Source organism: Pogona vitticeps, chromosome 2, assembly GCF_051106095.1.
Source record: "Pogona vitticeps strain Pit_001003342236 chromosome 2, PviZW2.1, whole genome shotgun sequence".
Lineage (NCBI taxonomy): Eukaryota > Metazoa > Chordata > Lepidosauria > Squamata > Agamidae > Pogona > Pogona vitticeps.
The window spans coordinates 14,387,812-14,402,465 of NC_135784.1; the positions used below are offsets into that span (position 1 = coordinate 14,387,812).

Consider the following 14,654-nt stretch of genomic DNA (forward strand, 5'->3'; position numbering starts at 1 on the left):
GTCCCAGAAAAGCTGGTTTATAACTTGCAGATTTATAAATGTTTTTCATTCTTTTTTGTACTTGATTGTTTAATCTTAATATATGTTTGATTTTTTTAGATGTCTTCTTTATATAGTATTTTTAAATTTGTTGTTTTATCTGTTGTGAGCTGCCTTGGGGGGGCAAAAGGTGGCATATAAATTATTTAAATGAATAAATTCTATAAGTTGCCATGAAAGCTGTCCTTTTAAGCAAAAGGTGGGGTGTAAATGTGATTCATAAATAAAAATAATACCCACATTCATTTCATAAAATTAACAGTTTCTCTGTCCTCCTACTGTGATTAATTAAAACAAATATTGTCCACAGTCTTTCTATCTTTCCCTTTCATTGTAACTCACCTTTCTCTGCAATCTGACACTCAAGGCGGCTCAGAGCAGATTTAAAACTGGCGCAGACAGAGACAACAATAAAAAAAGCCCCAGAGATTTTTTTAAAGTCCAACATCTGTCCATTAAAAGTGTATTTCATATGTGCCTTTATGCGCTTCTCTTTTAACCATCCTAAATACCTTTCAGAGGTCCTCCAAAGGCGGTAGAGCCATGGAGTCCTACTTCCTAGATTGGCAGACAGGAAGAAGAGAAGCCACTTCCTGTTTCCGCCCTAAAGGTGCGCCCGTCTTTTCCTTCCCGGAAGAGCCCCCTCCCCTCTTCAGAGTTCCAGGCGGAAGTTAAGGCGCCTCTTAGGGAAGCCGGGAAGCCCCCGGGAAGGGGAGAAGGAGGGGAGGTGGGGCAGTGATTGGAGAAGCTGGTTGTGGGGCTTGGCTTGAGGGAGAAAGAGAGTTCAGGGAGCGTTGGGCGAAGGAGAGGCGGAAGAAGGGGAGTCCCTGGAAGACTGGAAGACTTCCTTCGTTCCTTCCTTCTCTCTCTCTCTTCCTCCCTCCAAGGCCAGGGCAGGTGAACCTTCTCCGGGGATCGTCCCCCAAACTCCCCTCCTCCTCCTCCGAGGGCTCCTTCCTCCGCAGTTTGAAAACACACACAATTAAAGGAGATTAGAACAGTTCTAAATGCACCCAAAACATAGCAGTCAATTCAGGATAGGATATCCCATGAGTTTAAAGCCTGCATTTTGTAAGCAAAGCCCTTGCATTACCCTTTCCTCTTTCTTCACCCACCTCCCTCTTCCATGCCTTCTTATGGGCGTTTTGGAATACAGCTGTTTTTCCTCCCTCCTGGAGATAACAGATCTGCTTCTGGTGAGGCAGGTGACAGTCATGGGACCGTGTGGGGCTGGGAGAGACCTCCAGGAGTGTTGAGTAAACATCCTTTTCTATCCACAAAGGAGCCTCGGAGGGCTAAAGCACTTCACAGATGGGACAGGCCCCTTCGCCCTCCTCCCCTGCCTGTGAATCCTTCTCTGTTGATGAAAATTGGGTTTGAACCAGTGAAAAGGCACTTTATATTTGTAATGCAAATTATACCATGGGGAGAAAGTAGTCCCTGGTGGGGGGGTGTTAGAAAAATGTGGAGAGCAGAAAATTTGGAGGAAGCAGAATCTGTAGAGTGGGGTGGCACGGTCAGTTGCTTTCTCCTCCTTCAATCTCTTTCTTACATATAGGAGCCATTCCCAAGCCTTGACCTTATCCCTGAGTTTTGGTATGTCTTTGCTTTTTTGACAGACGGAAAACACAATCCATTTGCTTCCATTCTTTTGGCTCGTATTGGAGAGGAAAGTGGAGGTCTCAGCCACTTTTGGAGCTGGAAAGGAGCTGAAGGACATGGAGGGTTGGAGCAACAACGAATTCCCAGAAAGAACTGGACAGAACAAACTTGATACAGACTCTCTTGACCCAGAAACCCAGTGCCAGGATTTTCGGGAATTCAGCTACCAGGAGGATGAAGGGCCCCGAGTGGTCTGTAGCCAACTTCATCGTCTCTGCTGTCAGTGGCTGAAGCCAGAAAAACACACCAAGGCTGAAATGCTGGACCTGATTGTCCTTGAACAGTTCCTGGCTGTCCTGCCACCAGCGATGAAGACCTGGGTCAGAGAGTGCAAGCCGGAAACCACTTCGCAGGCCGTGTCACTGGCGGAAGGTTTCCTCCTGAGCCAGAGCGTGGATAAGAAGGAGGAAGAGGAGCCAGTGAGAGTTCAGGTCTATAGTTTTTTATAAGTTGCCTAACTAAACATTTCCACACTTCTTCCTAAATCTGATGTTTTTTCCTCTACTGTTAGTTTTTAAATTTCTTCCTCCATTCCTGTGTTGGGTATCCAGAAGTTGCTGTGTGCATCTTTTTTTTGTACAGGGTTGTTCAGAATCTGTCACTGGCTCCCCTCTGGCAGTGGAGTCTCCTTTCTACCTCAGGGAGAGGCCACAGCTCCCGAGGAACAGGATGGAGGGGATCGGAGGAGCCGTCTCACAGGGTAAGACCCAGTCAGCCCATTTCTTCTTGATTTCCCTTCTTTGCATGTTTCCAAATCCAGTGAATGGCCTTTTAGGCCTCCTGCGTGGAATTCATGAAAGATTAGTTGATCAAATAAGGAAGGTTCCTTTTTGAGTAAGTTGGGGATAAAATTCATGTGAAGAATAAGAGATCTTTCTTTGCAGGCATCAAAAATATGCAGGGAACTTCTCCCTCATCTCTCCTTTGCAGATGAATGGAAGCTGTGCCTGTGCAGCCAGAACAGGTAAAGGGGAGTGGATGGGGAGATGGGGAAGGAGGCTGGGCACCTTTGTTTCCCGTCTGCCTCCTTGGCTGGATACCGCTTGCCCCTTTCTATCCGCTTCTTTCAATATTTTGTAGTAACTGGCCTGGCAATTTTTTTGTTGGTCTCTGGCATCCGATCGGCCACTCACTCACCCGAGCTTGTTTGCTTTTCCCACCTCCTCGGCTGATCTTCCAGTCACCAGCAAGAGCACAGACTTCTCTGCCCTGCCATTTACTCTGAGTGGCAGGTCAGCCAGGAGGGGGGTGGGGCAGAGAAGCCTTAGTTGCTGCCGGGACTGGAGGGGGTGCGGGAAGTGAGGGCGCTGGGCCTGGTGAGTTGCTGGTTGATCCAGAGGAGGCAGGGCAGGAGAGCAGCAGTACCTGTGCTGCTCCCTTTATGATCTGGGACAAACTGGTTTGTACCCATCTTTAGTTGTGTTCATTCTCTTCTTGGTGGTACTTGGTGAGAGTCGAACAACCGCATTCTCTCTGAAGATGAAAGGCTTCGTCTTCTTTCAGGGTCCTGTAACCTTTGATGAAGTTGCCGTGAATTTCACAGAGGCGGAGTGGGCATTGCTGGATCAGAACCAAAGGGCCTATCACAGGGACGTCATGGAGGAGACGTGTGAAAATGTGGTGTCTTTGGGTGAGCTTTGCTTTTTTTTTTTCCTTCAGTCGACAGATCCACAGTACAAATGGCACCAAAGAATATGTAGCCTATCACTGCTGTGGAGGTTCACAAGATGAGAGAGAGGAAAACTATGAAAGTTTTTCTTTCTGTAGCACAGATGTAAAGGTCTAAAGTTTAATCCTCATTAATCCATAAATTTCCCAGACAGCAGACAGGAAAGGACCAGTGATAGCTCTGCCCCTTAACAGGAAAAGTATGTGGGGTTGAGAGGCAGACTTCTAAGAGTATCAGACTAACTCTAGGTGCAGGAGGTCTGAGAGTCAACAAAGGGGCAGATCATTCTTTCCTCATGTTTACTTCCAAATTCTTCCTTCTGGTCAATTTGGGGTGCCTAGGTTCTCAGAGGTGATGCCAACCTGTTCAGCATCCCAAGGTGCCCCCTTCCAATGAGATTTTGTTTCTCTTATTTCAGCCCGTGAGGGAAGACACAGCGAGAACCAGGAAGAATTGTGTTGGATAGGCTTGGAAACAGTCGTTTGTAAAGAGAGTCATCTTCAAGGAAGGAGAAGTGAAGAAAATACACACAGTAGAAATGAAGATTTAGCTTTTCCACTCAGAGATTCGCAAGATTCTCTGCTCCAGGAAAACAGAGAGAAAAGGAAGGAAACGAGTAGATGTTCTTTGGGCAGAAATAACTGTACTCTAAGTGCTGCTTGGACAATCGACATGGGAGGGAGACCGCTGAGAATCCCAGAAGGTGCCAAGAATCTTTCTGATCATTCACCCTTGGGAATTCATCAAACTTTTCAGAGCTTCGAAAGTAGAAAGAGCTTCCAGGACAGACCGAACCTTGTTTTCCCTCAGGGAACGGACACAGAGAAACCCTTTAAATGTGTAGAGTGTGGAAAGAGCTACAGTCACAGGGCATCCCTGGCTTGTCATCTGAGGATCCACACCGTGGATAAGCCATTTAAATGCTTGGAATGTGGAAAGAGTTTCCGTCAGGGTCCAAGGCTTGCCAGCCATGTGAGAATCCACACAGGGGAGAAACCTTTTAAATGCCTGGAATGTGGAAAGAGCTTCAGTTACAGGTCATCCCTGACTCGTCATCTGAGGATCCACACCGTGGATAAGCCATTTAAATGCTTGGAATGTGGAAAGAGTTTCCGTCAGGGTCCAAGGCTTGCCAGCCATGTGAGAATCCACACAGGGGAGAAACCTTTTAAATGCCTGGAATGTGGAAAGAGCTTCAGTCACAGGGCATCCCTGGCTCGTCATCTGAGGATCCACACAGGGAAGAAGCCATTTAAATGCTTGGAATGTGGAAAGAGCTTCAGTCACAGGTCATCCCTGACTCGTCATCTGAGGATCCACACAGGGGAGAAGCTATTTAAATGCCTGGAATGTGGAAAGAGCTTCATTCACAGGTCATCCCTGGCTCATCATCTGAGGATCCACACAGGGGAGAAGCCATTTAAATGCTTGGAATGTGGAAAGAGTTTTCGCCAGCATGGAAACCTTGCCAGCCATTTGAAAATCCACACAGGGGAGAAGCCATTTAAATGCCTGGAATGTGGAAAGAGCTTCTGTCACAGCAGAAACCTTTATTTCCATCAGAAACTCCATAATGGAAAAAACCCATTTAAATGTTTGATCTGTGGAAAGTGCTTCCGTGGAAGGACACACCTTGATCTCCATATGAGGATCCATACAAGGGAGAAGCCATTTAAATGCTTCGAATGCGGAAAGAGCTTCAGCCACAGCGCAACCCTGAATGACCACATGAGAATCCACGCAGGGGAGAGACCATTTGCATGTTTGGAATGTGGGAAGAGCCTCCGTCACAGGGCATCCCTGGCTCGTCATCTGCGGATCCACACCGGGGAGAAACCATTTCAGTGCTCAGAATGTGGAAAGAGTTTCGGCCAGAGCACAACCCTGAATAACCACATGAGAATCCACACAGGGGAGAAACCATTTGTGACAAACCCAGACCTACTGGGATCTGCCACACGTTAACTAAGCTGCCACCAACCATTCCCTATAAGAAGTCACACAGACCAGGGATGGATTTTCAAACAATAAAAAGAATAAGGTTTATTTAAATACACACAGGGAAAAATAAAACGATCAGGTGAATAAGATAAAGTAACGTGGCTTAGTTTCACTCATACATACACACAGTTTGGTTCACACAGAACCCTTAACTTGAAGCACAGACCCTGAACCTATCAGTTCTGGCTAACCAACAGACACCTGAACCTATCAGGTTGGTACTCTGACACACAGTAGTACCCTGTCTGACACACAGACTCCCACACCAGCTTCTTCTTCCCAGCTGCTGCTTCGTCACATCCCAGCGTCTCCTAACTTCTCCACACACGCATCACATATATATACAGTACAGCCCCTCCTCCTGATGTCCCGCCTTCCACTCCCCATAGGATGGAACTTTCCCTCCAAACCCATGACAGACAGGTAACATCAGTGCTGTATGTAACACCTCCCCTCTTTATAAGTTGTTTTGTAGGGGGAAAGCTAAGGTGCTTTTTCCCAAAAAACAACCTGGATAAAACACACAACAACAGTTATACATACCATATCATACTTACTTATACTTACATTCTAAGTTAACCATATCAATTAGGCATTTAAACATTTACCATATACATTACATCAATTTACCTTTATTCATACAAACCAAATTCAAAAAACAGGTACATTTAACTTTTTGTCATCAATATATATACATAGTCCATGTTTCTTTCGCCGTCTTCATTCTTCAGGTCTTCTTGACAAGGCGTCAGCAACACAGTTCACTGACCCTCTGACCACTTTCACTTCAAAGTCATAGTCCTGTAGGTTTAAAGCCCACCTCATAAGTTTGCTATTGTGGGTTTTCATTGTCTTTAACCATTGCAGTGGTGAATGGTCAGTGCACAGAACAAAATGTCTTCCCCAGATGTAAGGCTTGGCCTTCTGGATCGCGTAGACTATGGCCAAACACTCCTTCTCCACGGTTGCCAAATGTCTCTCACCTTTTTGAAGTTTCCTACTCAGGTAGGACACTGGATGCTGGTCACCATTCTCATCCTCCTGGCACAGAACTGCTCCTACCCCGCTGTTAGATGCATCGGTGTAGATGATGAACTCCCGGTCGAAGTCTGGAGCCCGCAGCACTGGATAGTTGATGAGCGCCTCCTTCAACCTCTGGAACGCCTCCTCACAGTCGCTGGTCCACGGGATGCGGTCATCAGCCTTCTTCCTCGTCAGATCGGTCAGCGGAGCCGCAATCTCGCTAAACCTCGGGATGAACTTTCTGTAGTAGCCCACCAACCCAAGAAATGATTTGACCTTTTTCTTGGTGTTGGGTCTAGGCCAATCACGAACAGCTTCTATTTTGGCCTCTAGGGGTTTTATCATTCCTCCCCCTACCACGTGACCCAAGTATTTTATTTCTGGGCTACCCAGCTGACACTTGCTGGCCTTTACTGTTAGCCCTGCTGCACTTAACCTCTGCAGCACTAACTCCAGGTGTATCAGGTGATCTTCCCAGGTATTACTGAAGATCCCTATGTCGTCAATGTAGGCCACTGTAAAGTCACTGAGCCCTGCCAAGGTCTGGTCCATCAGCCTTTGGAATGTGGCTGGTGCATTTCTGAGACCAAAGCTCAGGACTCGAAACTCATAGAGACCAAAAGGGCTGCAAAAGGCGGTCTTTTCTTGATCCCTGGGATCAATTCTTAATTGCCAATATCCCTTTACCAGGTCCAATGATGAGATGAACCGACAACCCCCTATGGTTTCAATCAGGTTGTCTAGCCTGGGCATTGGGTAGGCATCAGGAGTGGTTACACGGTTTAATTTCCTGTAATCGACACAAAACCTAATGCTCCCATCAGGCTTGTCCACAAGGACTATCGGAGAGGACCAAGGACTAGAAGAGGGGACGATTATGTTGTCCCTAAGCATCTCGTCCAGCTCCTTCCGCACCTTGTCCCTATAGGGTCCCGTTACTCGGTATGGGGATACTGCCTGCGGGGGTGCATCCCCTGTGTGGATCCGATGCATCACTCCCTTCACTATCCCTGACTTGTTGGAAAACACCTGTTGATATTTACTAAGCAGCATTTTTAGTTCTTGCTGCTGGTCTTGGGTGAGTGCAGGACTGATCTTTACCTCCTCTGGGTTGTATTTTACTTCCCCTCTACCCTCCCAGAAGGGTAATTCAGCTTCCTCACTCTCAGCTGCTTTTATCGCAAATAAAACCCTCTGTTCCCCTCTGTAGTAGGGTTTTAGGGCATTCACATGAACCACCCTCCTTGCTTGGTTCTCCTCCTGCTCTATAAGGTAGTTCAGGTCTGACATCTTGGAAATGACCCTATATGGTCCTGCCCATTTGAGCTGCAGTTTATTCTCTCTGCAGGGCCTAAGCCAAAGCACTTCCTCCCCTGGGTCAAAGTGCCTCTCTCTAGCTTTGTGGTCATACCATGTTTTCTGTCTGACCTTCTGAGCTTGCAGGTTTTCTGCTGCCAGCTCTAGATTTCTCTTTAGGTCATTCATCAAGGTGTCTATGTATGTCACAACGTCTTGTGGGTCATCCTGGGTGATCTGCTCCCAATTTTGTTTGATCAAATCAAGGGGCCCTTTCACCCTTCTCCCAAATAAAAGTTCAAATGGACTGAACCCGGTACTGGCTTGTGGCACTGATCGATAAGCAAACAAAAGGGATTGCAGCTTCTGGTCCCAATTGTTTGGATTCTCTGCCAAGTAAGCCCTAATCATGCGCATAAGAGTCCCATTGAACTTCTCAGTTAACCCATTACTTTCAGGATGATAAGCAGTGGTTTCCTTGTGCTTAATTCCACAGATTTGCCACAAGCGTTTCATGAGCTTTGATGTGAACGATGCGCCCGAATCTGTGATTATTTCTGAGGCAAATCCCATCCTGGACATATACCCCACCAAGGCATCTGCCACTGTGTTAGTTTCAATGTTAGTCAAGGGTATGGCTTCAGGGTACCTTGTGGCATGGTCCACAATGGTGAGAATGAACCTGTTCCCCCTCTTTGTGGCCTTGGGCAAAGGTCCCACAATATCCACCCCTATGCATTTGAACGGAGTGTCAATCACAGGCAAAGGGCACAACTTTGCTTTGGTCCTGTCGCGGTTATTCCCCTGCCTTTGACACACATCACATTGTTTACAGAACTCCCTGATCTGCTTCCCTATGTCAGGCCAGTAAAAATTCTGTGTGATTCTCTGCTGTGTCTTGTTCACCCCTAAGTGCGCAGCAAACATGTCAGAGTGCCCCCTTTGTAAGATCATGGGGCGATACTTTTCAGGTACCACCAGCTGACTTCTGATCCCATCTCCCCCTTTTGAGATATTCCTCAGGGTCTCTCTATACAAAATCCCCTTTTTCTCCAGAAAACTCACTGGGGTTTCAGGTGTTAGCTGGGCGTCGGTCACCTGTTCAAAACACTTTTGGAGAGTGGCGTCTGCCTTTTGCTCTTGTCCAAATCTGCTGTCTGTGGTTAAGGTTTCCACCACAGCTTCTGAACTCCCCTCTGCTTCCGTCTCTGGCTCATCATTACCCCCTTGAACTGTCCCCGTGGTGGCTTGTGAACGTGTAATCACTAGCACCCTTTTCACATGTTCAGCCAGGTCATTTCCCACGAGCACGGCTGCTGGCAGAGTCGATGAAATCGCTAGCCGCCAAACTCCCCTCCAGCCTTGAAAGTTGACAGGTACCTCCGCGACTGGGAGTGAGATTATCTGCCCCTCAATCCCTGCTACCTTTATGTTCTCATTTGGGATTAGATATTCCCTAGGAATAATATCTGGATGGCACAGGGTCACCTGGGAACAAGTGTCCCGCAGCCCCCTATACTGACGGTCAAGTATTCCTACGTCCACCCCTGCTGTCTCAAACAATTGAGAATCTGTTCTCACGAGCAAGCATCGCTTGACCTCCACAAGAGGACCACCTTCCTCAGCCTGATCAGCAGATGCAGCCGTTCCAGACTGAGCAGCCATGGCAACAGGCTCCCTCAGTGACAATGAGCCTTGCTCTCTCTGGACACAGAACACAGCTTTTGGCTTGGTTCCACTAGAATCCTGAGGCACCATTCCTTTTAGCTGCCTTAATTTCTCACACTCTGAGATTAGATGGCCCTTTCCCTGACAGAAATAACATTTTCTGCTGTATTTGGAGTCTTTCTCATCTTGTTTTGGTTTTCCCTCCAAAATCTGAGGTCTTGGTTTCATGTCTGAGGGCTTCCCTTCACCATGGGCCCCTCCCCCTTGCTGGCTTTTCCCTGGTCCCTGAGAGTACTTGCTGTAGGTTTCTTTGGGTTTACCTACAGATTTCCCCTCACCCAAGGGCTTTCTTATTTGCGAAATAAAATCTGCGATCTCGGCAGCTTCCACCACAGATTTTGGTTTCCTTTCCCTCACCTGGAATTTCAATTCCCCATGCAGGACTGAATAGAACTGTTCCAGCGCTATCAAATCTTTAAGCTGTTGAAAGGTCTCTGTCCCCTCCTGCGATAGCCATTTCTCAAGCAGCCTCACCAATTGGGCCCCCACTTGGGTAAAAGTCTGCTCTGGCTTTTTGGTGATTGACCTAAATCTTTGTCTCAACTGTTCCGCATTTATCCCATGTCTTGCAAACACCAGTTTTTTAAACTCTGCAAAATCTTTCATCAGTTCCTCAGGCATCTCGGCATAGACCTCAGCCAGGCTACCACTGATTAAAGATCGCATGATGGTCATCTTCTCAGTTTCCCTCACTGAGAAGTCCACAAACGCTCTTTCCACTAGGGAAAAGAACACCTCAGGACAATCTCCCTTGTGGTACACAGGGAATTTCTTCAGGTCAGCCTTAGACAATTGGCCTCCCTCAGAATCCCTATTGTTATTATTATTCTGGTTCATCATTTCCAATTTCCTTAATTCAAACGCCATCCTTTCTTTTTCCAGAGCAATTTTCTCTCTCTCTCTCTCTAATTCAAATTGCCGCTGTTTCTCTCTTTCCCTTTCCTCCATTTCCCTCACCCTCAGTTCATGCTGTTGGGCTAGGAGCAATTTTCTGAGTTCTGGGTTCTGCTCTCCTGTGCTGTCACCCTGCACTGAGCCAAATTCATCCTCAGAACCTTGGTCAACCTGGGGGTCTTTCACTTCACCCATTTCTGCCATTTGGCTTCGAGTCAAGGGCATAATCCCCCCTCAGAACAAGCTGCTTTAAAAAGTCAAGCCTCAAAATAAAACGACCACTTTTTTCCTCTTTTGCCTCAGAACCAGCTTTCTATAGATTGCTGCTGTTCTTCAGCACTACTTGCAACTGTAGCGAGTTAGAGACTACCCCCCTCTGCTGGGCCTCTCAGCTGGCAGGCTAAATCACTGCTACTACACAGTTTTGCCTCAGCTTTTTTCCCGCCAAAACCAGGCTGCCTCAGAGCACTCTAATCTAGTCTCCCCAGTTGGCACGTTCTTCCACTAGTGCACCCCCCCGTGAGGTACACCTAGAAGATTACCTACGCGCCTCAGATTGTCCCTGACTAGACCCCCCTTGCTCTGGGCACACTTGCCAAGGCTTTGCTGGACCGCTGGACAACTGGACCAGTCGTATCCCACACGCTGGACACCAATCAATGTGACAAACCCAGACCTACTGGGATCTGCCACACGTTAACTAAGCTGCCACCAACCATTCCCTATAAGAAGTCACACAGACCAGGGATGGATTTTCAAACAATAAAAAGAATAAGGTTTATTTAAATACACACAGGGAAAAATAAAACGATCAGGTGAATAAGATAAAGTAACGTGGCTTAGTTTCACTCATACATACACACAGTTTGGTTCACACAGAACCCTTAACTTGAAGCACAGACCCTGAACCTATCAGTTCTGGCTAACCAACAGACACCTGAACCTATCAGGTTGGTACTCTGACACACAGTAGTACCCTGTCTGACACACAGACTCCCACACCAGCTTCTTCTTCCCAGCTGCTGCTTCGTCACATCCCAGCGTCTCCTAACTTCTCCACACACGCATCACATATATATACAGTACAGCCCCTCCTCCTGATGTCCCGCCTTCCACTCCCCATAGGATGGAACTTTCCCTCCAAACCCATGACAGACAGGTAACATCAGTGCTGTATGTAACACCATTTATGTGCTTGGAATGTGGGACGAGCTTCAGGCAGAGGGCGCAACTCACTTCTCATCAAAGAAGCCACAGAGAGAGAGAGAGAAAAGTTTAAATGCTTGGAGGGTCACGAGGCCTTCAAGAAGGAGACGAATCTCATTTTCCATCAAAACATTCACCCCGGTGAGAACTTGGCAGGTTTGCCTCCAGGCATTGCATCAGGGAAAGATAGTGTTGTGTTTCCTATAGATTTTTGGAGTTCCCAAAGAAACACTCGGGCGGAATCTGATTTTCTAATGACTGCCGTGGTTTGTCCTCTTTTCCCCTTCACTGCCCTTTTTCCTACACCAAAAAGTAAACAAAACAAAACAAAAGCATGGAAATACAGCTCCTTTTCTAATATAAACCCTCCAGTCTTGTGTTGTTGTTTTTCCTCTCATTCTCCCTTTTCTAACTTTCCATTCCTCCTTGGATGGCGAGAAAAAGAACTGTGCAGAATGAGGTGGATTTGGGCTTTTCCTTACGTGTAGACCCCCCCCCCCCCGAAATTGATGAAACATAAGCTAGTCAAGTAAGAATTCCTATTCATTTGAAGCAAGTTAGCTGTACCTGGAGATGATCCAGTGTTTTGAAGTAACGAATCTGTTACCTTGTATTATTTGAAGGAAGGGGAGATTGAAAATATTTAGAAAATATCATGGATTCAACCAAGGATGACATTCACATTTCTTTATTTTTTGTTTGCAACTTGCAAGAATTTCCCCCTGGCAGAATCCCAGGACCTGCAGCCCAAAAGCAATCATTTAGAGAAGACCTTCTCTCACCTCTGTTTGGCCCTTTGCCCAGTCTATCCAATATAATTGTATGTTCTCCCACCCAGAGTAAGTGGCGGGAGAGAGGAGCCAACCCTTCCAGTCTCGTTCCCTCTCCCCCACTCCAAAAGGCCCTTTACCCTCTTTGCCCCCCACGTCCCCAAAGAACCAGCCCTGAGACGACGTATCTGCTTTCTCACCCCCAGAAGCGATTCTTTCTCAGCTAGGGGTGCAAACACAAACACACACATCTTACATATGCCCTTATGATATGTGGCCACCCTCTCCGTGTCCGTGGGAAACAGGGAGACGCTCCCTTTGGGGGTCAGCCCTGTCCTGGCTTCTCCTGCCTGCCTGCCTGCATTTTTGCTCCTCCTTCAACTGACTGGGGATGCAGGGATCCTTTCCTCCCGCACTCCTTACTTTCTTTCCCTCCTCCTGGATGCTCCCCATTTTGTAAAAGCACAAAAACGAGAACCCCAGCAGCTTGAAGCTTGCCTTTGGTTTTGAAAAAGCCCCCTCCCCATTCTGGTCCTGCTGGGAGGGTCGCCCTAAATTGTTTTCAATCCCATTGCGTAGGCTCGCATGTCACCCTAGAGTCGGCCCACTGACGCTTGTGGGGATTGGGCGAGTCCCCTCCTTCCTCGGTTGCCATGTTTCAAACAGGCCTCCTCTAGTGGTGACTTCCTCCGCTAAGCTACAGGGTTGCAGCTGTTGCATCATTAGGGCTGCTGGATGGGCTTCTGTGTAGCTAGAAAAGCCTGTTTTCTAGATGAAATCCTGTTGATTCTAAAAGGCCTCAAAGCAAAAGAGGAGGATAGTGATCATTAATATTTGTCGTGATGATTCCAGTTCCTTGCTTTATCGACTCAGCTGATTTTAATGGGTTTGCAGCTGATGTTTTTGATTTCCTTGTTTATTAAATCTTTTTTCTTGATGTTTGTAAATGACCTGGAACACGAAACGTGGTAAAAAGGAAAGTTTGAAGAGTAACCTGTAATAGCAGTAGCAATAAAAATGTTTCTACATTTATTTACTCTCTTGTTTATTTTATTTGTTGCCTATCTGCCTCCTTTGCAGGACCCTGGGGAGCTTACAAATATGTTAAGAACAGGTGCAAAGAAAAAGGGCAATTAATTACATAATCCAGTAATTTGTCAGGTGAAAGCAAAGACATAATCCCCTGGATTTCCTCCGCTCGCCTTTTCCGGGTGAAGCCTGCTTTCTTTCTGGCTCGTGGCTTCACTTTTCTCACCTGGGGAAAGGGTAGGCAGCTCTTTCTCCTCCTCCAGAACATCTCTGGATGCGTCCTTCTTTGAGAGCTTATTGCTTACGCCTTCCTCCTCACTCACGGGTACTTTTGTTGAGAAGTTCTCCCTATGTGGGGAACCACTATCATGGGTCACTTCCAAATTCACAGGCAGGTTTCTCTGAAGTGCAATCTCAAGCACTTGGTTTATTTTCGATGCACTGAGGTTTTCATCTGGTTCCATCCTTTTAACTTCTAATTTTTCAGGTAGGGGTTTGCCTCGCAAGGCTTTCAGTACTTTTGCAGCTGCAGAGCACCTAGACTCCCTAGCCCTCCAGTGCTGCAGCAACAAATCCACAGGTTCTGGCCTTGCCAACAGCAGTTCACTCCCCTCGATGGGTCTCAGCACCACTTCTTTGTCCTCAGGACAGAATGCTCTTTCCTGGGCCTCATACAAGCCTTTCTCCTTTCCCTGAGTACCCCCCAAGCTTGGCTTTGTTACTTCTAAGGATTCCTCTCTATATTTTACAGGGACAATTAGCTGTTTGAGAGGTCCATCTTCACCCTTCAGAGGTTTTTTAAAATCTCTCTATATGTCAGGTTTTTATCAGCTACAAACCTCTCCGGGAGTTCAGGGGTGAGTGGAATGGGATTCTCATTAGATGTGCTAATCCGTACAATCATTTAAAGTAATAGCTTCCTTCTGCTCCTCAATACAGGAAGTATTACAGTATTAGGGTTGTTCAATATGACCTCCTCAGCCATTTCTGCTACCTCAGGGTTTTCCTCTAAACTGGGGTGTAGTGGTCACGAAATGTGAAGGCTGATGGTTTAGGTGTCACCGGATAAAGCAATTAGTTTTAGAGAGAGAAGTTAAAGAGGTCAGTCACACACAGAGAGAGATGTCTGCCAGAGGAGTCCTGTGTGTTTAGTCGTTTAGTCGTGTCCGACTCTTTGTGACCCCATGGACCAGAGCACGCCAGGCCCTCCTGTCTTCTACTGCCTCCCGGAGTTGTGTCAGGTTCATGTTGGTTGCTTCGCAGACACTGTCCAGCCATCTCATCCTCGGTCGTCCCCTTCTCCTCTTGCCGTCACACCTTCCTAACATCAGGGTTTT

At 47.0% G+C, this 14,654-nt stretch overlaps 1 protein-coding gene across 1 annotated transcript in view; it reads left to right on the forward strand.

Annotated features, from left to right (window-relative positions):
• The first annotated feature begins 1,229 nt into the window (after positions 1-1,229).
• LOC144587166 (uncharacterized) overlaps positions 1,230-14,654 on the forward strand; it is a 31,267-nt gene continuing 17,842 nt past the window's right edge. The window contains 7 exon segments of the mRNA XM_078386781.1: positions 1,230-1,555; positions 1,659-2,132; positions 2,284-2,401; positions 2,586-2,593; positions 2,657-2,665; positions 3,205-3,331; positions 3,789-5,293. Of these exon segments, the coding sequence (XP_078242907.1) occupies positions 1,403-1,555; positions 1,659-2,132; positions 2,284-2,401; positions 2,586-2,593; positions 2,657-2,665; positions 3,205-3,331; positions 3,789-5,293 (2,394 nt within the window). The 5' untranslated portion in view covers positions 1,230-1,402.